Consider the following 25,671-nt stretch of genomic DNA (forward strand, 5'->3'; position numbering starts at 1 on the left):
TTTCCGCTTTTGGCACGTGTTCCGGAGTCATGGCCACGAAAAAACGCAAGAATTTGGATTTTTCAACAAAAGCTGGCGAGAAAAAGTCATCGGTCGCCGCGGTGTTCGAAATGCCTCGCAACACCCCGAGTACGATCCTCAAGAACAAAGCCAATGTTAAGCTGAAGGCAGTGCAGTCCAGTCACCCTGGAGCATGTCATGTGCGCGTCCCAACCTTTGACAAGGTCGAAAAGGCGTTGTACTCCTAGTTTTTGGAGACACGTGCCAAGAATATACCTGTTGACGGCCCAATGCTCATGAAGAAGGCCAAATGGTTTGCTGTGGCCTTCGGAGAAGAAAGCTTCACTGGTGGCACTGGTTGGCAGCAGCGATTTAAGCGTCGCTACAGCATCGTGGGAAAGAGCCTTTCGCGCGAAAGCGAAGTGACTAGCACAAGTCACATAGAGAAGTGGTTGTCCAAAGAGTAGCCAAATATTTCCGACAGCTTTTCACCGTCGCAAATATTCAACACAGATGAGACGGCACTGCTTCGGCAAATGCTGCCAAACAAGACTGCATCTGAAGGGCACTGCATACCACGGTGGAAAGAAGAGCAAAGTGCGCGTATCAATTTTGCTTGTTGCAAATATGGATGGGTCATGCGAACTACGGCCATTTGTTATCGGCAAGAGCAGGTCGCCACGCTGCTTTAAGAATGCGAAAGGCCTCTCGGTTCAATACGCGTCCAATAAGAAAGCTTGGATGACACGCGATTTTTTCGTTGAGTGGCTACAGGTGTGGGATGCCGAGCTGAGAAGTCTGGCCACAAAGTTTGTCTTCTTAATTGTTCAGCCCATCATGTCACTTGTCACATCGCCCATGTTGCCACCCCGAGTAGGGGAGCAGCGGCCATGCCGGGAGACGCACGCCCGAAGACGTCAACCACGACCTTGTCGCAGTTACCGTGACGACCATGACGTCGACTACGGAATTGCATCCGGTGGCTCAACAACTCGCACTGGTTTTGGGCAATGAGGTTATGGATTTTGCCGCCCAAAACCAGGACGATGAATGACTGGCCGGAAATTGCACCATGGAGTCCGCGCACGCCAACGCACATTTTCCCACCCAAACGGAGGCTGACCACGCAGAGGAGGGGTGGCAGATATCCCAATCGCTCAGAGCACGGAAGAAACAGGCAAAGGAGCGGAACTTACGGCAAGGAGGGGACTTCTCCGCGGACAGCAAGCATACAGCGGACAACCAGCCAAAACATTGGGGTCAGTCCACATGACGCAGGCCCCCACCACTACTACCCAAGGATGACCTGAAAGTGGTCTTTCGACCTCACCAGGGACTGCCACTGAGGAATGTAACCACCGAAGCGCTTCCCGACGCAATAGTGGAGGCCTGTCAAGGAAAAATCAGGTGGGACCAGTTCATTCTCCGCATCCGGTCGGCCTCCAACATAGCACTAGCGTCCAACCCGGATGCAACCGTCACAATGGCGATGAGCGGCGTCACGTCTTTGAAGATCAATGGAAGACCGCACGTAGTCAATGTCTACGTCACGCCAGGCGAAGGAACCAGGAGAGGTTATCCACGGCATAGAGCCGCACACTCCGTCTGAGACAGTGCTCTCCTTACTTTCTTCGGAGACGTCCTACCGAGATACATTTACTACAGAGGAGGTGAGAAGGAGTGCATTCCTTTTTGTAACACAAACCAATTCTGCCGAGCGTGTGGAGAAGTTGGCGGCCACACCGACGTGTGCCCGCAACCAGATTTGCCCATGTGCCGTACCTGTGGCGTGCGCAACCCAGAAGTAACTCACAACTGTACCCCGACATGTGAAATTTGCTCTGGGGACCATCTTACTGGAAACCACAGTTGCCCAAAACGCCTCAATCCTGTACGAAACCAGGCAGCGAAACAACCCAAGAAATCACACAAGCCAGCACCTTGCTGGTTCTTCTCGGAGGACAAAGAATCGGAACGGGCGTGCGGACGAGGTGCGACCAACAGGAGCCGCTCAAGAACCCGCATACCATCGAGCAACCGCTCGGAGCACAGACAACCAGGGCAGCAGCGCCGAAGGTCCACGTCGAGGCCAAGACCAACCACACAGGAGAACACGAAGGCGAAAGCCCATCTGAGAAGCAAGTCACCCGGGGCATCCCTGACACAGAGCAAGCCACAGGCGAATCAGGTAAGCTGGGCACAAATTGAATCTCCCACTGCCAAACATACACCAGTTACACCACCAATCACGCAACACCTTGAATACAGAAGGGTAATAGACAAGAACAGACAACTAAAAACAGATTTAGATAAGGTTAAGTCTGGGGTGGCATGCCTCGAGGCACTACTTCAAAACAATCGAGCAACACGCCAGACCCAGCGAACGCACCCGTTGTGCAACCCTTGACAACGCAGCAACTACAAACACTGTCGCTAGCCTACATTGTACAGCAGATGCAGCTTGTCTTTGCCAAACTAGAACAGATGGAACGCACCATTAGCGACCTAAGCCAGACGCAGAACCCTCGCAAGAGAACTAGTGAAAGCCCGAGCTCTCCCACCAGACAACCGAAAAAGTAGGACCAGGTTACAGGAACACCAATCATGGCTAGACAGTAATAGTAAACAGACCGAACAAGTGGAAATATGGCAGTGGAATTGCTGCTCACTGCAGAAAAAGCTCGCCAATTTCACAAAATTCATTGAATTGTCTCCAGTCCCTCCCGATGTTATATGCATACAGGAGGTAGGCAAACACCAAGTAAATCTGAAGGGCTATGTGTGCTACAAGACCCTGGAGTACCCACAAATTGCTACCTTCGCAAAGAAGGACGTGGCACTAAGTATTAGCTATGCAGGGAATGAGCCTATTTAACATCACATAATCATGGTCTGGCCTTAAAAGCGCTGCCGACCTAAAACAGTAATAATAAATGTTTATAGCCCTCCCAGAGAGAAACAGGCCGACTTCGAGAATATACTAGTGCACTTATTGGGCCTTCTAAAAGGAAAGGACAAACATTTCTGTAGACATTAATGCACAGCACTCTAAATGGAGCTATTGCAAAGAAAACCCCAAAGGAATAACGCTAGCAGACCTACTGGAAAGGTACGACCTATACCAGCTTACACAGCCAGATCTCCCCACACGCACTGGTAATAGTGTCTCAAAAGACAAGTCACCAGATCTGACATTCACGAACACCGCAAGGAACACGATGTGGACGAATCTAGGAAAAAATCTTGGCAGCGACCATTTCATTTTGAGTATATCGCTCAGTGCGGCCACGATAAGAAGGGTGATCGGGAAAGCCAAGATCTCAGACTGGGTGAAATTCTGCGAAGGGCTAGACATTCACGGAGACCTGACCGACGTACGCACATGGACAGCACAAATCAAAAGGACACACGCAAGGGTAACGAAGGAGATTGAAACGAACACTGAAACTCCAGCGATCGATAAAGACCTACTTCATTTGTGGGATGCCAAAAGGAGCCTCACCAAATGTTGGAGGAGACAGAAACTTAACCAAAAGCTGAAAACACGTATAGCCCAGCTAGCACAGCAAGCTAATGAGCATGCACAACGTTTGAGTGACACCAATTGGAGACAGTTTACCGACTCGCTCAAAGGCACACTGAGTACTAAGCGGTCATGGCACGTCTTGCGAAGCATGATGGACCCCGGAGGTACAAAAACAGTGGCGAACAGGACACTCAAAACCCTAGAGAACGAGTTTAAAGGGGGCAACATCAAGTTAATAAACACGATCAAAGAGATATATGTCGGGCACAAGCTTACCACAGAGGTGCTACACACGGAATACAAAAGAATAGAGGAATCGATTTAGACGCACCCATAACCTTGGAAGAAATATACGCGCCAGCCCAATCTTTTCGTAAAAACACGGCTCCAGGAAATGATCAGATTACCAATGCCATGATCCGAAACCTCAGTGACGCAGCCCTAACACAAATCATGAACTTCTTTAATGATAAAATCTGGAGCAAGGGTGGAGAACTCCCAATAGATTGGAAAGAGTCCAATATCACCCTAATACCCAAGCCGGGTAAATCCAGGGATATCCAGAACCTAAGACCGATTTCACTGACATCATGCGTAGGAAAGTTGTTTGAAAAAGTGATCTTAACCAGACTGTCCAACTACTATGTAGAGATGGAAAACCTTCTACCCAGCAACATGTTCGGCTTCAGGCCACACGTATCAGCCCAGGACATGTTTCTCCTTCTGAAAAACGATGTCCTGCACCCAATCAGAGGCTCAAGTGACAATTTTATACTGGCACTCGATATGAAGAAAGCTTTTCATACAATCTCCCACGACTCAATCATGGAAGGCCTGGAGTCCATAAAACGTGGCAGCCGCATATACACATACGTTAGGTCCTTCCTGACGCACCGAACCACGACAATTGGTTTGGGATCGACTAGGTCCGACACTTTTGACCTCCCGAACAGAGGCACCCCACAAGGAGCTATACTTTCTCCTATCCTCTTCAATGCGGGCATGCGTAAGCTCGCCATTGAACTACAGCAGGACCCATATTTAGGCGTCGCTATTTATGTGGACGACATAACCCTTTGGACTCGAAGAGGGTTGTACGCGGAAAAACAGGACACACTCCAGAGAGCAGTGAACAAGATAATGGCTTTCACGGACGGAGCAGGGATGAAATGTTTCCCTGAGAAGACCCAGCTGATCAGAATCGGGGCTAAATACGGGAGAAAAAATGATGTTGTACCAATAACGACACATCTGGATGAACGTCCCATTAGGGAGGTGAAAATACTGCGCATTCTGGGAATCTGGGTACAACAGAATGGAGGCACCACACACACCATCCAAAAGTTGAGAGCAACAGCAAGGAACGTAGCCCATATGATATGAAGGATATCCAGCAGTAAAGATGGGCTAACTGAAGTAGAAACGATCAGGCTGGTCCATGCCTTTATAATTAGCAGGGTCACGTAAGCAATCCCGTACCAAGTACTAACAAACCAGGAGATGAAACAAGCTAATACAATTATAGGGAAAGCCTTCAAGGCAGTGCTTAGCCTAATCCGATAAAGTTGAGAAACTGGGCATCTACAACACCTTTGAGGAATAGGCGAGCGCGGTCCTCATAGCTCAAAGAGCGGCTCTTCTCAACGAAACAGGGACGTGCAGTTCTAGAAAAGCTGGGCTTCACGTCACGACCGCTGTACTGCGACGAGGATACAGTGTTACTGGACAGGGACACGAGATCTCATATTACGGTGGCACCGATACCAAAGAATATGCACCCAACGTACCATGCAGGTAGAAGACGAGCACGAGCTGCAACCTTGCGGAATCATTTTGGGAAAGGCTCTACCGCATACTACACAGACGCTAGCAGAGCCAGTAGAGAGAGTCACACACTAACAGTCACTCAAAAACGTGTCATAGCGGCCACAGTCGTAACTCTGTCCACGTGTGCGGCCGAAGCGGCTGCAATAGCCGTGGCCATTGCAGAATGAAGCAGCACACAGAAACAAATTGGCAGTCATACTCTCTGACTCGCAGACAGCATGTCGCCTGTTTCTCAGAGGAACAGTACCCAAAATGGTATGTATAATTCTGGGACAAACCCTGACAAAACACCACGACATTATTTGGAGTGACTCACGAGGGCTTGGAGAGTAACATTGTGGCGGACCATATAGCTCGAGGATTCAACAACCGGGCTGCGGCCGAGCCGAGCGCGGGACTTCTTCCAAGCACTCGTGACATTCTTCTACAACAGCGGGAGGAACGCAGAGAGTACAGTCATCCACACAAGGCACTCGTGACATTCTTCAACAACAGCGGGAGGAACGCAGAGAGTACAGTCATCCACACAAGGCCCTTAACAGACAGCAGAGTAGGGACTGGCGACGCATTCAAACAAACAGCTTCCCCAACCTACAACAACTCAGTAAAATAAACCGAACTAGATTTCTCGACGTCTGTCCATGGTGTTCTAACAAACCCCCAACAACAACATATCACATGGGAGTGCCTGGAACGGCCTTCACATATTACCAGCCCATACATAACTGCACATCCACTGATGTTAAAAAGGCAGTGGGAGGCATGGCTTGCGAACGAAGGAAAGGAGAGCCAAGTGGCTCTCCTGGACCAAGCCCAGCGAGCCGCTCGCGCCATTGGAGCCTTGGACTAAAGGCCCAACCACGCTCGCCTACCTTTCTTTTTGAAAAATAAAGTTTCTTTCCTTCCTTCTACTGCCAAACAAGATGGCAGGCACAGATCGGTAAGTTCCTGTTAGTCACGACATCGGGAAACTGCCTTGAGATGTGTGGAATTGTTAGAGACGCTTTTGACATGCATATTTTATATTTTGAATTATCTATATATCAAACTATTTCGGGATCCCCTTCGAGTTCGGTATATCCGGGATCGACTGTACAATGTCAGGGATGAATAAACTAAAGGCAGATGCACTTCATCTGACAAAGGCCCCACCACCCAGTGACTTTTGTGTCAAATTACACAACTTGTACAATCCCTCAACAAACTTTTCAACAAGGCAAGCATACTATTAAGGCCCTTCTATATAAATCAAAGCATAATAAGAGTGAAGTTAATGTTTATGAAATCTGTAACTGCTTATTGTGCAGACCAAATAATATTTGCCTTTTGCTGGTGAGCAGTGGGCTTTGCATACACATGCAGAGTGCCACGAGCATGCGTATGGTGTGCATGTGCTACTTTGTCAATTACCAGGTATGCATGCTTTGATGCTGGCAAGAGGTGGTAATGATCGAGTGATTGCCTCTTTCTCAGCTGTGATTCAGATAACATAGTGCCAAAACAGCTCTCGGCGCTTGACCCACTTGTTTGACCACTTCACACAAGTGCGATCACTTATGTGCAGCAATCAGTGTAGGTTAGCCAAACTTCGCAACTCAATGCCTACTGTAAAAATTGAAAAATACAGCACTACAGAAGTTGAAGTGCCAGAGCAGTAAAATATTGAAGTATACAAACCGAATGTGTGGAGTGAGTTGATTTTTCCAGATTCCATATATATAGTGTTGCCATGTGCCTTCCAGATGGCCTTTTCGCCACTGTTTATCTCCCTAAAAAAGAAAAAAATACTGGTAAGACAGGGTAAAAAAACTTGTTACTACACAGACCAGAATATTTTTATTGCCGCACCCACATTTAGAGCAAGCATATATAATCCTGACCTCAGTCACCATCTGTCGGTGTGGCCGGTGCAGTGACTGAGGGCTGCGCATGCAACAAGTACCTGGCTGAGCGCCAACCCTCTCACTCATGCACCAGTTTCAACAGTCCCCAGAAAAAGATGGCTGCAACCTACAAGCGCCGAAAATTCTGGTCTACATAGCATTTCATTTCAAGAAAGCATTTATGATCAAAATAAAAGCCACAACCCCAATGGAAAAAGAATTGCATGCTTGCAGAAAAACCAAGATGAAGTGACTTGCACAGATGCCATCGCCACTCATAATTTATAGGGCTTCAGATTCCACAGTCACACATCCTACGAATAACTGAGGCTTAATGTCCCAAAGGTGCACATGTGGTCTATGAGGGACATTGTAGTAGACGGTGTTCTTTGACATGCACCTGTGCCTAACCTTTTGTGTGACAGTGTACAGGCATCCCAGAAAGTAAACGAAACACATAAGTGTCGGCCAAACCGAAGGTTTGTTTAATTTGCCTACATCATTTTAGCCAGTTCACAATGTGCTGCATCCAGCCATTCGCGTTCAGCAATGGCACCCTCTGAACCGTGCCGTTTGTTTCTTAAGGCTCAGCACAAATGTAGTACTGGTTCACAATTTTTCTGCACTTTCCCTACCGATGGTGCCAACATGCAAGTGCAAAGCAGCAGCTTGCATGTCGGCACCATCGGTGGGGGAAGTGCAGAAAAATTGTGAACCAGTTTGACGACACAACACCACGACATATGCATGACTGAAACACCGCTTACACACACCTACTGCCTATATACAACACCGGATGTGTTGTTTACATGCTTAAATTTTCATGCATGTGTACACTATTCAGCTGTCCAGGCTGATCAAACCAACGTTGTTCCAGATTAAACAACATGCCCCAATCAATATGTCAAGACTAGTAGCTTACTTTGATGTTTAATGCCCTGTAATGCCGAGGGAAAAACAAGATCTTCTGCATGTTTACCAAAGGAGACAGAAGTTCAGTTCAAGATATGCCCTAGGGTGTAAGTTGCTGATCTGTAGCACAGGAACGGCTTTTTTCTGCTGTTTTTAAGACCAAACGCCTAAGAAGCAAACCATACTTGCAGTTTGGAAACAGTAATATTTTTACCATGCCTCTCAAACTAACATGGACGATGCAGATTATGCCTAATAACCGCATCTGCAGCTCACCACTCATTTCACTTGCCGTGTTATGCCTGCATTGCAGAACTCGAGCTGCGCAACTTTTGGACTTCTTGTACCCTGCCATGATGATGATGATGTTTGGTGTTTAATGGCGCAAGGGCAAGGTGTGCCCAAAAAGCGCCATGCTAATGCTAATGAGTTCGCAGTGGCAAGATGGGTTCTGTGATTTTAATGTGCCGGGGCTGTAAAGGGGCCTAAAAGAGTTGATCCAAATTCCATAAAATGTACGAGTAATAAAATTACGGTAATGACTATTAGCGTGTACTATGAACAATATCCTTATTCACCCCCATCCCATTCCCTTGTATGCCCTGAGGCATTTATCCTCGCATTAAAAAAAAAAGAACAATAAAATGTATTGAGAAAGAATGACGCAATATATAAAATGTGTGATTGTCTACATGTATAATATTGTCTAGAGCACTACTGCCTCACCGGAGCACTTGAGACGCAAGGGCCTAGAGGCATGTGCTATACAGAGAATCTATCCTAGCGATATCCTCTGGAAAGAGGATGCGCTAAGAAATGAATGGGCTTGTAACATGTACAACATCTTTCAAGAAAGCGAGGACTGCTTTGGTCTCAAAAAGTGATTCTACTCCAAGAAACATGGCCGGATGGAGAGGGACGTGATGGCTGTATGCAAAAGGAAAATGTTTTCTCCTGTCTTTTTCAGCTTCCCGGCACTCCAGGAAGACATGGAGGACGGTCAGCCGGTCGCCATTTCTACCACAAGTTGGAGGCTCGTTATCGGTCAAGAGAGAGTTATGAGTGCCAAATGTGTGTCCTATTCTCAGTCTAGTGAATAGGACATCTGTTCTTCGTGTTTTCGTATTTGGGTGCCAGAAACCTAACTTCGGCTTAATTAGGTGAAGCTTATTACTCGTTTCAGCGTCCCACAAGCGTTGCCAGTGGCTTCGCAGTTTTTTTCTTAGGAAAGGCTTCATGTCTATGGCAGGGACAGCAGCAGAACGAATACCTTGCGATGCTATTGATTTGGCGATCTCATCGGCAAGCACATTTCCCTCGATTCCTCTATGGCCAGGAACCCAGCATATCACTACATGCCTATGTGATAAGTAGATGTTACGTAAGAGTGAGTAGAGTTCATTGAAGACAGGATTCGTTTGCTTTTGAAAAGAAATGAGTGCTTTTACAAGACTTAGCGAGTCTGTGAATATGATGGCTTTCTCAAGTTTAAGTTTCTTTATATGTTTGACTGCAGTCAGTACTGCATATACTGCAGTGAAGATACTTGTTATGGGGTTCAACACGTCAGATTCAGTATAAGAGGGACCGACAGCAGCGTAGGATACGCCAGCATGTGATTTGGATGCGTCTGTGTAAAATTCGGAGCAGGAGTACTTAAATTGAAGCTCACGGAAATGCATGGCAATTTCAAGCTCAGGAGCGTGCTTTGTGATCTCTACAAAGGATACGTCACATTCTATCACCTGCCACTGCCAGGGCGGTAATAACTTAGCTGCAGGCACTAGGCGATGTTCAAGAAGTGGGACGTCCATTTCTTCGCTAAGTTCTCTTACACGTATTGAGAAAGGTAATCTCAAAGAGGGTCTATTACGAAAAAGTGTTTTACACGTCAATTCGTTAACGGCTGTGAAACATCGATGTTCCTTATCAGAACGCACTTTCAGAAAACAGGTAAAGCTGATGTATGTTCTCTGAAAATGGAGTGACCACTCATCTGACTCGACATACAGACTTTCAACAGGGCTTGTTCTACAAACGCCAGTGGCCAGGCGGATTCCCAGATGGTGAACAGGGTCTAATATCTTTAGCGCGCTCGGGGTGGCAGAGTGACAAACTACGGCCCTGTAATCTAATCTTGATCGAACTAGGCTCCTGTAAAGATTCAGTAAACACTTCCTGTCACTACTCCATGTTGTGTGGGATAGGATTTTAAGTAAGTCCAGTGTTTTTAGACATCTTGTTTTTAGATATTTTATGTGTGGAATGAAACTAAGCTTGGGGTCAAGTATAATACCTAGAAATTTGTGCTCTTTGTTAAAAGGAATTTGTTGTCCGCCCATTTCTAGAAAAGGATCTGGGACCAGGCCTCCGTTTCTTGTGAAGAGAACACAAGAACTTTTCTGGGGGTTGATTTTAAGTCCATTTTGGTCTGCCCATATGGACACCTTGTTTAGGGCCTGCTGTACCTGTCTCTCGCAGACTGTGAGGTTGCAGGATTTGAAACCTATTTGTATATCGTCTACGTAGACAGTAGAAAATAGCTGGTGGTAAAGATGCACGAAGCGTGTTCATCTTTACGACAAAGAGCGTGCAGCTGAGTACGCCACCCTGGGTAACCCCAGTTTCCTGTGTGAATGTACGCGACAGTGCAGCACCTATCTTCACTCGAAATTTACGGTTCTCTAGGTAGCTCTTTATAATATTTAACATACTGCCACGGATACCTAGCGCGGAAAGATCGCACAGGATTCTGTTCCCCCAGGTTGTGTCGTAAGCTTTTTCCATATCCAGAAATACAGATAAGAATAATTGCTTGTGCACGAAGGCATCGCGAATGCTCACTTCTATGTGCACAAGATGGTCGGTTGTAGATCGCCCTTCCCAAAAACCACATTGGAATGGATCAAGCATTTTACTGGACTCTAGGAGATGTACGAGACGGCGATTGATCATTCTTTCAAAAAGCTTACAGAGGCACCTCGTAAGCGCTATAGGACGGTAGCTAGTAAGCAATGATGTGTCTTTACCATGCTTCAAAACAGGGATCACAATAGCCTCCATCCATTTTGATGGGAGATAACCAGCAGCCTAGATAGTATTGAGAAGTGTGAGAAGCGTGGCTTTTGTGTCGGAGTGCAGGTGTTTAAGCATATCATACATGATTCTATCGGGGCCTGGTGCAGAGCTCCGACATGCTGATAAGGAGGCTTTAAGTTCAGCAATGGTAAAAGGATGATTATAAGGATCGTTTGGCATGCATTTCCGATTCAGAAGCTTGAGTTCTTCTATTGATATATATTTAAGAAAGTTATCCGAATAGTGAGTGGAGCTAGACACGCGCTCGAAGTGTTCACCGAGAGCATCAGCCTGGTCTTGCAGGGTATCGCCTTGTGTGTTTACCAAAGGGAGGGAGTACGTTTGTCGCCCTCTTATGCTATTGACTATTCCAGACTTTGGCCTCGTCTGTATACGAGTTGATACCCGATAAAAACTCCTGCCAACTCTCTCTTTTGGCCTGTCGGCACGTTCTCCTGCCTTTGGATTTTGCCTTCTTAAAGTTAATAGGATTCTCCGCAGTGGGAGAGGCGCGTAGCAACCCCCACGCTTTGTTTTGTTTCTTACGAACGGTCCTACATTCGTTGTTCCACCACGGGACGCGCCGTTTGCATGCCAAGCCACTTACTTCAGATATGCATTTAGATGCGGCATCTATAATGAATGCTGTAAAGTACTACACAGCAGCATCGATTTCTAAAGAAGACATATCAGCCCACGAGATACTAGTAAGAGTTCGGAATTTCTCCCAGTCAGCTGTCTCACTCTTCTACCTAGGAGCCTGTGGTAGATATCAGTTTTCTTTATATGTTCTTAGTAGTATGGGGAAGTGGTCGCTCTCGTAAGGATTGTCGTTAACTTCCCATTCAAGATCGGACGGTAGTGACGGGGAAACTAGGCTAAGATCTATTGAAGAAAAGGTTCTGTTTGCGAGAGAGTAATATGTAGGTTCCTTCTTATTCAACAGGCATGCACCAGAAGAAAAAAGGAACTGCTCAACAAGACGACCTCGTGCATCTATACGAGGGTCGCCCCACAGGTAGTTGTGTGCATTGAAGTCGCCAAGAACCAGATAGGGTTCTGGCAATTCATCTATAAAGGACTGAAATTCATGTTTGCTTAGTTTGTAATGTGGGGGTATATAAAGCAAGTAAATACTAGTGATAAGTTTGTTTAGCAGAGCAACTCACACCGCCACTGCTTCAGGGGGCGTTTGTAGCTGTAAAGGTTGACAGGCTACACTTTTATGAGTGACAATCGCAACACCACCCGATGATGCGACGGCATCATCGCGATCTTTGCGCAACGTAACATACGTTCGGAGAAAGTTTGTGTGTTTGGATTTTAAGTGTGTTTCCTGTAAACACAGCACTTTTGGATTATGTTTGTGGATGAGTTCAATTCAATTCAAATCAGTTTATTTTTCATTGATAATAATTTGTACAAAAGAACTGTTGGGCCTGTAGCCAAAGGCTAGTGTAGGCCCATAGTCATATTTGTAGTAGCAGCTACAATGTCATGCACTTATCTAGTTTTTTAATGATACAACCTAATACAGTTAGGTGGATACATACAATCGAAAACATTAAAAAAGAAAAACAGTGCATATCAATCAATGGTAATAAAACAGAACTGTCAGGAGAATACATGCACATACACAATGAAAAAAACGAGATAGCATATTATATGTAGAAGTGACACATTTGCAAGGGTCTGTGTTGAAGTGTTTAGGCTTTCTGAATAGATCCAGCACGGTATGAAACAGGTGGAGAACCAAACTGACAAAAAATCACGTACTTTTTGATAGGTATAGCTTTTTAACAGCAGACACGAAATTGTTGGCCATTTTTACCTCAAGAGGTACTGTATTCCAAATTTTAGCACCATGAAACTCAAGTAGTCGTTGGCCATACGTGTTACGAGTGATTGGTAGGTTAAAATTTATATTTGTTGCACCCCTTGTATTGCGATTAGGTGTAACAGACAGGCTTGGTGATAATGAGTGATTTCCATGTAAGATATTGTTAATCAAAATGGTCACTTTCATTTCGCATGCCAGAGATAAAGGTAATATACCGAGACAACAGAATAGCATGTCAGTATTATCATGTGGGCTTGTGTATGTCATAATGCGCAAGGCCCTTTTCTGTAACCGAAAAACGGGATCTATGTATGTTTTATATGTGCTAGACCATGATTCAGAACAGTATGTGATGTGACAGTGAAATATGGAAAAGTAAACAACTTTAAGTACGCTAAGGTCGATATTCCCTGCATTTTATTAATAAATAGCAAGCCGAAGCTAATTTCGCGCATATACTAGATATATATGGTCTCCAGTTCAAGTTGCAGTCCAATAATACCCCTAAATATTTTATGTGATCGAGCTGTTCTATTGTTACACCTAGAAGGTGAATTTGCATGCCAATTGTGTCACCCCTGGAATAACGGGAGTTGAATACTATGTATTTTGTCTTATCTCTGTTAAGTGTTAATTTATTACAAGCAAACCAAGTTGATATGTTGGATAACTCGCTGTTTATAGTGTTCTGCAATATTCCAGGAGATTTACCTGAAAATAATAGCGCGGTATCGTCAGCGTACATGATACATTTTGATGACTTTAGTATTGTTGGGAGGTCGTTTACATATAGCGAGAACAGTATGGGCCCCAAAACTTATCCTTGCGGAACTCCTGTGACTATAGTAGTATACCGAGTTCTTGCACATCATCAAGGTTTCTAAGAAGACCTCGGACGTTCCACTGAATTATTTGTGTATCCATTTTTAAAGTAAATTGGTGCTGTGTTTACGGAAACGGAAGTGATGCCTTAGGTTACAGAGCTCTTTTGAAGCCCTGTAACAGGGGTTTTGCTTTTTCTGAAGCGTTCGAGGGAGCCTCGCCGCTCCTTAGGCGCTTGGTGCGCCTTGAGGGTAGGTGTAGTGCCCATTGCCTCTAGTGAGGCACTGGACACGTGCTCTTGCGAGCGAGAAGTTACCAGCAAGGGTCCCACCTTGGAGGGCAAGACCCCTGCGCCCACCAGCCCGGAGGTCGATGGGGCTCCCCGAGGGATTTGGCTAAGCCGGCTGTGGCCAGCGCTGGAAGGGGTTTGGGAGGTTGGGGCAGCCTCGTCTGCGCCCACCTTCTGGGTCGGTGGCCCCGTCTGCTGGGTTGACGGAGCAGCGCTAGCTACAGCCGCCGCAGGGGCAGATGGCGTAACTGCAGACTCACGGCGTGTGGGTCGGACAGCCGCCGGAGGCCGTTGTGACGCAGCCCCCTGACGCACCACTTCGGCAAAGCTGGCCTTAGGAAGGTATGCAACCCGCCTGTGTGCCTCTTTGAATGATATGTTTTCTTTTACTTTGATAGTGACTATTTCTTTTTCTTTCTTCCAAGATGGGCATGACCGCGAGTATGCGGCATGCTCGCTATCACAGTTCACGCAGTGTGGAGCATTTTCGCACGTTTCAGAGGCATGGTCACGGGAACTACATTTTGGACATGTCTGGCGGCCTCGGCAGTTCTGTGAGCTGTGGCCGAATTGCTGGCACTTAAAGCATCGTAGGGGATTTGGAATGTACGGTCTCACTCGGATTTTTACATACCCTGTCTCGATAGTGTTGGGTAGGTTGCTTGAGCCAAATGCAAGTATTAGGTGCATGGTATTGATTTCTTTTCCATCACGTCTTATTTTAATTCTCTTAACATTGATCACATTCTGATCATTCCAACCCTCTAGAAGTTCAACTTCAGACAATTCTAGCAGATCAGCATCCGATACAACGCCACGGGTAGTATTCATGGTACGGTGTGGGGTCACTGTGACTGGAACACCCCCGAAAGATACAAGTTTGCACAGTTTTTCATATTGTTTCTGATCGCGGAGCTCTAGGAGAAGATCACTGCTAGCCATTTTCGATGCTTTGTATCCGGGACCGAAAACTTCTGTCAGAGATTTCAAGACAACGAAAGGTGAGATCATTCTTACCGTCTTCTCATGGTTATCAGAGTGGATGACATGAAAGAGGGGAAAGTTCTGTGTACAATTGCCAAAAAACTTAAAGACATCTTCGGTGCGCCCTCATTTCTGAGGGCGATCAGGAAGTTTGGGGAAAGCAGTTTCCATGAAAATATATAAAAATTCGGCAACAGCGCCGACCACCCACCACAGAGCCCAACGAGGGGACGCGGCAGAGCTCTCATACAAGTCTGCACGACGCCAGTCGTACACCGCCACTATAACCAAATATGGTGTACCCAAGGTTGGATAGCCACACAGGGTTAACCCTTGCCACCAAGAAGAAGGAAGTAAATAGAAGAGAGAAGGAGACAGGAAAGGTGGAAAGTAAGGGAAAGACGAAGGTTGTAGGAAGAGAGACAGGAAAAGGCGACTGCCGATTTCCTCCAGGTGGGTCAGTCTGGAGGTGCCGTCTATGTGAAGCCGAGGCCGAAGAGGTGTGTTGCCTCCGCCGGGGGGCCTTTAAGGTCCAAACACCCAGCATCGGCTCAACCCCCAGGATCCCCTTTTCCCCAGACACGGCTAAGCCCCGTACGGCTATACACGGGAGGGTCCAACCCTCGTGTGCTCGGGTACGTGGTGTCGCAACACACCAAACGCCTGCTTACGCAGACGCCCCTGCGGGGGGTACCCTGCCATGAAATGCTTCACAGTGGTGCATGCGAATCAAATGGACCTTGCATCACAATGCACTAGAGGCGGCAGCATGTACTACTTACCATGCACAAGATAAATCTTCAATGACTATGTGATACGCTTTTGACAACTGCCTCATTGACAGCTTAAACGAAGGAGCGCTTCTTTTAACAGTCGATGCTAGGGGAAATTCTGCACTTGCAGTAGTCATTTGTTGGCAGCAAACAGCTCTTTCCAGAAACAATTGCTTTCTGCATATGTGGCAAGTGTCCTTGGCCCAGCTTCGTTTCTTGAGATGAGAAGTGCTTTCAAGATTTTTTGTAGAAACTTTTAGTATGTGAAGAAGCCAGTGTGAACACTCACACAGTTGCTCATGCAGCCAAAGGACTGACCATCCAAAGAGAAATGCCAGAGGATTGTTTCTGAAGGGTCTTGTTCAAATTGCCCCACCACTTACATTGATGAAAACAATAGCTTTTCTGACAGAATCCACCAGAACAAGAACGACATACGAGAGCTCAAAGCCTAGCACAGCGCTCTCCCTGAACGCTGCGAGATGCATGACCATGCGATTGATTTGGAAGCCACCTCTGTGGTCGAAGCCAAAACCAACACGACAAGACACCTCCTTGAGTCGTGGCACATTCAAAATACTCGCAGCAACATCCATCGGTCATTGAGTACACTTCACCTTGTGCATGCTCAAGGCGCTTGCGGCGCTACAGAGAGGAGGAATTGGCAACACAAAGACAGGAGCTTAAAAAACTTTCTTCGGTCGCTTCACTCACCCCCTAAAGAAGGGACCGCACCAATCCCGAAATGTTTGAACATTTTTAACCTTTGGCTGGAGCAGTTTTTTTCTCTATGTCCCACCCAGCGAGATTGATCTCCGTTGAAAATATTTACCTTCAGGTTTTTGAATAAAAAGTGGTAACTGATCGCACATAGTGGGAGTCTATCATTCTTTGAAATCAACTTAATGCAGCACCACCATCATAATGTTCCCGCTCACAGCGAGATGACAGCGATTGTTAACAAGAGCAATCATCGCATGCCTCAAGAAACGAAGCTCAGGCAGCGACGCATACTGCACGTGCAGGAAGCAAATGCTTCTGGCAAGAGCTGCTCACAGTTGATAAATGGTTGCTGTAAGCGCAAGAAGCTTCCCTAGCACCTGCGGTTACAAAAAACACTTGTTTGCCTGAGCAGTAGATAAAGCAGTGGTCAAAAGTGTGTCACACTGCCACCACATAATTTTTTTTTTTTCACGCGTACTCTGTAGTACGTGCTGGCTGCCACCGTTGATGCAGGGAGATGCAATTTGGCCCAGTAATGTTCCATGAAGGTAATTTTCCCCCTTTCAGGGAATTGCTGCCCACAATTTTGGAGGAAAGGGAAATCATTGCGATATTCCGGGAAAGTTACGATTCATGGAGTAAACACTGAAATTATGCTAGTGAACAAGACATCGTGAAGTCTATCCACAGCACATCAATGTCAGTGGACGGGATCAACTAAGAATCAGTCAGTTTCAAGTTCTTATACTCCATTATTGAAAAGCTCCCATGATGGTTGGTACAAGGCATGAAGTGCAGACTGCTGCGTCAATATTTCCTTGGTTAAACAACCGAGAATCACTTTAAAGCTGGATGACAAATTTTGGACTATGCAGCAGAAATGCCCAGAATTGAACAGTAAACATTAGAAAGTGAATGTTTGTTTCACGCGTTATACATGGAAGTGACAAATAAACCTTGCAAGGTCACTCAACATAACTTTCATCTAACAACCACGTTTGCCAGGGAACTTTTTTTTTCAGGGAAATTTATGGGAATATTTTTTCTAATCATGTGAGTAGAAGTGCTGTGGAATAGATAACTTTCATTTCTACGAATGGGAATTTTTTTGTGAGGTGCGGAACATCACGGGTTCGGCCTTCACTCGCGTGCTCCGTTTACTTTCTGAGGTACCTGTACACGCTAGTGCACCTGTTTCTGCCACTTCCGTTTAACGGTGGCTGGAAAAACGAAAAGAAAAAGAAAAGCATCGAGCTGAAGCCAGATGGGTCTTCCTGCATATTAAATGCCGCTCTATTTCACTTTGAGTGTGCAGAGCATCGTCAAGCATATACGGCCACTTTAGTGAAAGCGCTACCATGTTAGATGGGGTGTTCGACATGTTGTCGGCGATACTAAATCAATGGCTTTGCCTTTTCGTAATCCTGGGTGGATTGTGGGGTTATGCACTACATAAACTGCTATTAAACACTTTCTGCAGCTTCACGCCTGAAGTGGAACGCGTTATTTGTTTCGATGCACGTGATTAGCTGGTGGCCAGGTCATTTACGCATCCGTTGTTTTAAAGCAAGCCAAAAAAAGAAAACGTGAGAAGGGAAACGGGAAGTGCATGTTCAGTAGAATAAAAGGGTGTGTTGTTCCCAATGCCACAGTTAGGCCCCAGCAATAGAGCGATTAAATAACGGCGTCTATTCTAAGAGCAACAATCCTGCCGAACGCGCATTGTCAGTGGCGTAGCTAGGTCGTCTGGCACCCGGGGCCCATAGGTCTTCTGTCACACCCCTCCCCGGGTGTAGCCAGCGGAAAGAGGGGTCTTCAGACGTATATGACACCCCCCCTCCCTCACTGGCCCCTTGCACCCGGGGCCCACGGCCCCCCGGCCCCCCCTGTTGCTACGCCACTGCGCATTGTTATCACCACATCGTAGCTACTCCATTGCTGATTGTTCTGCCGTGAATTCGATGCAGCTGCACTGTTTATATGGTAGGACGTATGAAATTTGACGCACGAAATGCTAGACGCAACGACGCCTCGCACTACAAGCAGTTAGTGTGAAACAGTGATAACCGCATAACGTAACTCCAACTCACCTTTCAATGGGAGGCCTCAGCCTGACAGCTACCTTGATGTTGGACATCTTACTTGCATGGGCTGCTTGCCCGAAGGCGAAATTAATGAAAGCCGACGCACATTACCAGTAGCAGCTACGACATTTGACGTTGAAATGGTTCGAATGAGCGGCGCGAGCGGTCGCGTGACGTCACAGCTGCGCCGAGGAAAGCAATCATTTTTACTTGTTTTGTTAAATATATAAGCTAAATAAATCAAATAACTGCATCTTGAGCAAACAAGTAATTATTTTTTAAAATTATTTTTACGCTAGTGTGACAGCGTTTGTTGCTTTTCTATTATTGGGTCAAATTCGGCTTGACATCAGAGATGTTCTGCGGCACACGCTAGCCATAGCGCGAGAAGCACGCGAGAAGTACTAGAAGAGCGCAGAGTTACAGATAGTTACATAGTTCGGTGAGGATGAGCAAAAAAAAAAAATAGCAACAAAGCGGGTAATCCATAGAGTTAATATACTACACTCTAGAGAAAAAGCTAGACGAAAAAAAAGCAGCAACTAATACGGGTGTCGCCGCGCACTTCTGATCGCGATCAAGCCGGACCCGGATCGAATTTCTCGGCTGCAATTGGTTCCTTTGCGCAAACAGCGTGATGGAGTCAATCGCAGTCTAGAGTTTCGATCCGGATCGGGCATGATCGCGATCGAAAGTGATCGTTTGACACCGGTATAACGGTAGAAGTGCTGCTTGCTGGGCGAGTTGGTTCACGCTGACACTTGAGAAAACCAGCGAAAAAGTTGAGACGCGAGCACGAAAGAGAGAAGAGGCACCAGAACGCTGGACTAGCCACTGACATATGTATGAAAACATGGATCACCCTCGAACATCAAACCGCCAACGCATGCGCAATGCTCTTAGCAAGGTACAAAATTTTTAAATTGATGAGCGCACCATTTTGCCCTAACTCGTCTTTAAATTCAGCCTCTTAGAAGTGCTATCTCGATCTTTATCGAGATAGGCATGCATAGACGACGCCTAACGCGAAAAATGAACGATTAGGCACACAAAAATTTTCCCCACAACATTGGAAAAGTGGCACTGAGAATTCATTTTTGCGACGAAAATTGAAGTGTCTCGAAAGCGCCGTTACTCAGCACATATATTCCCAGGCAAGCATAGACGCCGCCTAACACGAAAACTGAACGATTAGGCACACAAAAATTTTCCCCACAACATTGGAAAAGTGGCACTGAAAATTCATTTTTGCGACGACAATTGAAGTGTCTGGAAAGCGCCGTTACTCAGCACATATATTCCCAGGCATGCATAGACGCCGCCTAACGCGAAAAATGAATGATTAGGCACACAAAAATTTTCCCCACAACACTGGAAAAGGGGCACTGAGAATTCATTTTTGCGACGAAAATTGAAGTGTCTGGAAAGCGCCGTTACTCAGCACATATATTCCCAGGCAAGCCTAGACGCCGCATAACGCGAAAAATGAACGATTAGGCCCACAAAAATTTTCCCCACAACATTGGAAAAGTGGCACTGAGAATTCATTTTTGTGACGAAAATTGAAGTGTCTCGAAAGCGCTGTTACTCAGCACATATATTCCCAGGCATGCTGTTAGGAATGGCCGTACGGGGTGGCAACGTGCCAGCTTTCAGCCCGCTGCACGTGTTCCAAGCCCACCAGACGGGGCCCTTCAGAGAACTGCGGATGACCGGTAGCCACGTGGCGCGCGGTCGTAGTAGTTCTCGGGATGGCGAGCTCCGTAGTTCACGAGAGAACAACTGCATTGTCCAGGGATCGGTGCGGCTCTCCGCCAGTCTAGGTAGCCTATAGAGAGGGATGATTTTATTAGGAATCATTCGGACTGTGCGCGTGAGACAGCGATCGAGACCTACGGGCCTTGTGTCGATGCACAGCGTGCGCTGGGCAATGTAGTAGAGGGCAGTTCGCAAGAGTGCGAGTTGCATAACTCGAGTAAAGCCTGCTGCATTGTGCCAGAGTCGGTTGAGCTGTCCGCCAGTCGAGGCAGAGAGAATGTTGATTTAAATGAAAATCAATCAGACTGTGCGGGTAAGAGACCGATCCGGGCCGACGAGATGTGTAACGGCCAGCACGAGGCGCGAGATGACGGCATGAAGTAGAAGTCAAAGAGAAAGCGCCGCAGAAAGAAGCGCCGAAAAGATCGGAATGCGGTGACTAATGTAGCGCCGCCAAAGACGGCGAGATGCCCAAAAGGGCATCTCGCGGAGAAAGACAGGTGCGGAGAAAAGACAGGTGCGGTCGTCACGGACGATGTTGACGCATCAAACACGTTCGAGCCACCGGTCAAAGGGGGACCGAGAAGCATGTTTTGCACGGACGCGGACAAAGGGCACGGGCAGTTAAATTCCTCGTCGTTCCGTCGATCTCTTTGAAGCTCAGCGTGCAGTACAAAGAAGCGCAAGTTGGCAAGACGAGACCAGGTGGGGAGTAGCGACGCGGTCAGTCGATGTCATGTTGAAAGCGGGGCGCCAGGACGCAAATTGGCAGGGGACTGTAACGTCTTGGGGGAGCTGATAGTGAGTCAGCCCTTTTGTTCTTCCTCGGTAGCAAGAGTTGCTTTCGGACCGCGACCACCTCGGGTACGGCTCAAAAGTGAGTCAGTTGTAACCGTTTGAAACGGGGGGGGGGGGGGAGCCGAGAGAGCTTCCGTAGAAATGAAACGTGTTTTGTTTTATTTTTGAGCACTTGGTAATTCTCGCGATTTAGGTTTCTTTCAATATGTAAAAGTATGAGCTTTGTTTGTGTTTTCGTTCGAGCAGCTCGAGATTTTAAAGACGCGGTTTTTGTAAACTTATAGTATCGCGAGGTGTTCATTAATAAGTATATAGGCTTTCTTTTTTTGTGTGTGTGAGTAACCTGAAGGTCAAGGTTATCATTGAGAGGCCTATCGTAACGGCCGTGTGTGTTATTTAACCTTCTTTCTTTTTAAGTGTTTTTTTTTAATTTTCTAAGGTTAAGCGCGTAGATTTTCAGTAAATGCGTGATTTGCACTGAGAAGAGCTCTTAGGTCCATTAGCGCGTGTCCTGCGTGGATGGAAGGAAGCAGATTTTTGACTGGGTTTCTCGTGTGTGTAAAGGGCAGCCGTATTCTGACTTCTTTAGTGAGCGTGCCTAGAGCTGGTTAGGAAAAGACACATTTGTTCAAATGTTCCTCTGTGTTGCGTAAGTTACGCAAGTGTGGTTGTTTGTTTAAGGAAAGTGTCTTGTGTGGATTAAAGGAACAAATGTAAGTATAAGCGTCGCAAGTACGCGTTTGGAATAGGGACCACAAAGCTAGCGCGATTGTATTTACGTACCTGTGGAGTTGGCCAAACGGTTCAGTGGCAACAGTACGTGAGATAAGTACTCCACTGTGATAGGATAAGAACAGGCTGCTCGTGAAGTTAAGCTGCTTAAGTTATGTTTGGGTATTGGTGTTTGAAAGCCTTCTGTTTAATTCTGCGTAAACCTTTACTCTTGCGCAGCGCGACGGTCGGGTTTGGTCGAACTCAGGAGGAACGTGAACGCTCGCTTTGGCGGCACGAAATTTTGGGGAAAAATTAGGGATTTCTAGTTGAGTGACTTGCATGGAAATTGTGATAGGAGGCCTGGTGGGTTAGCAGCTAATTCCGGGCGTTTGAACGCTGAGCGGTATTGTGTTGCCGGGTCGACTCTTCTGTGCCAGTTGTTGTAAGATGGTTGAAGGCATTCCAAGTACCTAGGGGTTGCAGAGAGCAAAGCCGTCATCTTGCTCGCCAGCCATTCTCTTCCTGCCCAGCGGTTGCCAGCACTGGCCAGGCGAGATTTTCCGGGCCATGGAGGAGCTGTTAGGAATGGCCGTATGGGGAGGCAACGTGCCAGCTTTCAGCCCGCTGCACGTGTTCCAAGCCCACCAGGGGGCGCCCTTCAGAGAACTGCGCTAAGGAAGCTGAGGGAAGCTCGCAGTAAAATTGAGTATGAAGAACGGCTGAGGAATATGGAGGAAAGTAAATGGGCTGGGAGAGTGTTCAGGTATCTGTACAGGCAAAACATTGATTCACAGTGGAGGAAAAGAACTAGGAAGCTTACCAGCAAGTATGCGGCCTGTGGGGTGGGCAACACAGCAACAAAGAAGGTCAAGCGGAAAGTCAGAGAGGCTGAATTAATCTCATGGGTGGCGGCAATGGAAAAGAAACCTGCCATGAGTAACTACTTAAGGGGAAAAAACGAAATTAGGAAAGAAACCATTTATGATAACTCAAAGGGAAGCTCATTACTTTTCGAAGCGAGATCGGGATGCCTTAGAACACGCATGTATAAAGCGAGATATAAGAAGGAAGAAGAAGCATGTGCTTGCTGCGGTAAAGCTAGGGAAACGACGGAGCATATTTTATTAGAATGTGAAGACATATATCCAGCGGTCGATTTAGGCACCACTGGCCTCCTTGAAGCCCTTGGGTTCAGCGGGAGCAGTGGAAAAGCAAACAGGTCCGCAATAGACGTCAGTAAGAGGCGATTGGAGGTTTGGTGGAAGAAAAGTAGGGAAACGACAAAGGACGGAGACGTACAAAAGCACAGTTCGCAATAGGGTATCAGAAAATTTGGACGTGGTAGTTCATAGTGTGTTTTTTTTTTCTCATGGGTTAACCTAGGTAGGATATTAGGCAGCATAGTAGCAAGAGCTTGGTGGCGCAAGCCACCGCCCCGTTCCAAAGGGGACGCTCATAACATCCATCCATCCATCGGATGACCGGCAGCCACGTGGCGCGCGGTCAGCTCAGGATTGTGGTACTCGGCAGCGCCACCCGGGACGGAGCAGAGTTCCACGAAGCCCTCTGACGTCGACACCGAGAGCTGTGCGGCACTGAAACCTGCGTGTGTGGGCAACACGAACATTTCCATCCTCTGGGAATCCGTCCACGGGGAATTCGTCCACGGGGCCCTCGAACGGTGACGTCGGACGATGACGTCGAACTATAACGGCAAGCGGAGAGGATATAAGCAGCGTTTGCCGGCTGCTAAAGGGTGCTCGTCGTCGGGAGCTGAGTGCTCGTGGTCATGCTCGAAATGTAGTAGAGAGCTGTGTGCTCGAAAACTGTTTGCTGTATGTTAGTTTTGCGGGCTCCATATGGGAGTCGCGCTAGCCTGCCAATGTATCTTGCTTAAAATGTAAAATATGTAAATAAATCCTGTTCACCGAGTTCCTCTCTACGACCTTAAACTCCTTCAAATGGTGGCAGCGGCGAGGTCGTCCGACGACTCCTACATCTGGTTGACAGCGGTAGGATCGTCCGACGAATCTAATAATGCATAGACGCCGCCTAACGCGAAAAATGAACGATTAGGCAAACAAAAATTTTCCCCACAACATTAGAAAAGTGGCACTGAGAATTCATTTTTGCGACGAAAATTGAAGTGTCTCGAAAGCGTCGTTACTCAGCACATATATTCCCAGGCATGCACAGACGACCCCTAACGCGAAAAATGAATGATTAGGCAAACAAAAATTTTCTCCACAACATTGGAAAAGTGGCACTGATAATTCATTTTTGCGACGAAAATTGAAGTGTATCGAAATCGTCGTTACTCAGCACATATATTCCCAGGCATGCATAGACGACGCCTAACGAGAAAAATGAACGATTAGACAAACAAAAGTTTTCCCCACAACATTGGAAAAGTGGCACTGAGAATTCATTTTTTCGTCGAAAATTGAAGTGTCTCGAAAGCGCCGTTACTGAAACGACGGAACACTGATGCATTTTCCTTCCTCTTGTATACTGATATAAAACGCCTCAAGTATTTCTCTTTCGGTTTTCGTCCTAAGCCTTGCCAAGAATCGTCACATTTTGAAAAAGTGACCCACCGACGACAGTGACGACAATGAAAAGCCAGGTGACCATCTCCTTGAGAGGTCAACACACAGACTCGTGCATATGGTCATTCACCAAACAGGCCGATGTACGTCACTGACCGGATTGGGGAGCACTGTGCGTTGACCAATTCGCTCTTAAACATTTATGTACACCATAGAGTCTTTACGTGTACACCCTTTGGGTCGTATCTTGCCACACAACGATAATCGTGATCTGTCTTGCTTGCGTTTCCTTTCTTGAAAACTCTGCGCTCGCTACTTTTCTGTCGAGATTAATGTAGCTGTCATGCTGATAACGCGCATGCCGTTCGTGACTTGAAAGTACCGGGGTCGCAACGTTAAAGGACAGAAATGCGGACAAGACAGATCGGCGTATCCACCGAGGGTGGGAAAGTTAAAGGGCCCCTGAAACGGTTCGGACAAATTTTGTAGGCGCGTAGGGCACAGCTTAAGTAGAACATTCGCACCACAATTTAAGTGAAGCGTTAGCAAGCGATTAGAAGTTACCCTCCTCCCTAGCTATGCTTTTCCTCCTCAACTCGCTCGCCGAGCGAGCGGCGCTAAGCTCCGCCTTCACTGGTTCAGCGTCACGATGCGACGTCACATCGCTCACTTCCGGTTGTTTAGGAGCACGCCCCCTCCCGCGCGAGACCTCTCCGCTAGCCGCTTGGCCGTCGACCGAGAGCTATCGAAGCAGCGTGCGTTGCGAGCATTCTGTCGTAGCGCCGAACGTGTCTGGTACTCCGCTAAGAACAGGCAAGCTGGTCATTTTGGCAAATTACTGGAGGCATAAACTCAAGCTGATGAAGGAACTTTAGCGTAGACGTACGTGAGCAGCCTGATCGGTCTGCACGGTCCAGACACTTGCTGGCGCAGCGCTTAACCAGTCAAACAAAGCGCTAATATTGCTCTAACCAAGTGTAAAGCATTTTAAACATTTATAAATCAACGTGTTGATGATTACACTCCTGCGAAAAATACACACCAGCAGCAAAGAATACACTTCGTTGCTGCTACTGTGTATGGTTGAGCTCTGTGCCACTAGGTGGCTGCA

At 46.9% G+C, this 25,671-nt stretch overlaps 1 protein-coding gene across 1 annotated transcript in view; it reads right to left on the reverse strand.

Annotated features, from left to right (window-relative positions):
- The window catches only part of LOC135897277 (uncharacterized), a 119,135-nt gene extending 100,091 nt beyond the window's left edge, over nucleotides 1–19,044 (reverse strand). The window contains exons 1-2 of the mRNA XM_065425878.2: nucleotides 18,748–19,044; nucleotides 7,031–7,122 (exon numbers count right to left, since the gene is read on the reverse strand). Coding sequence (XP_065281950.1) covers nucleotides 7,031–7,122; nucleotides 18,748–18,794 — 139 coding nt within the window. The 5' untranslated portion in view covers nucleotides 18,795–19,044. The remainder of the gene's footprint in view (nucleotides 1–7,030; nucleotides 7,123–18,747) is intronic.
- Nucleotides 19,045–25,671: the final 6,627 nt, after the last annotated feature.

Source organism: Dermacentor albipictus, chromosome 1 (genome assembly GCF_038994185.2).
Source record: "Dermacentor albipictus isolate Rhodes 1998 colony chromosome 1, USDA_Dalb.pri_finalv2, whole genome shotgun sequence".
In the NCBI taxonomy this organism is placed as follows: domain Eukaryota; kingdom Metazoa; phylum Arthropoda; class Arachnida; order Ixodida; family Ixodidae; genus Dermacentor; species Dermacentor albipictus.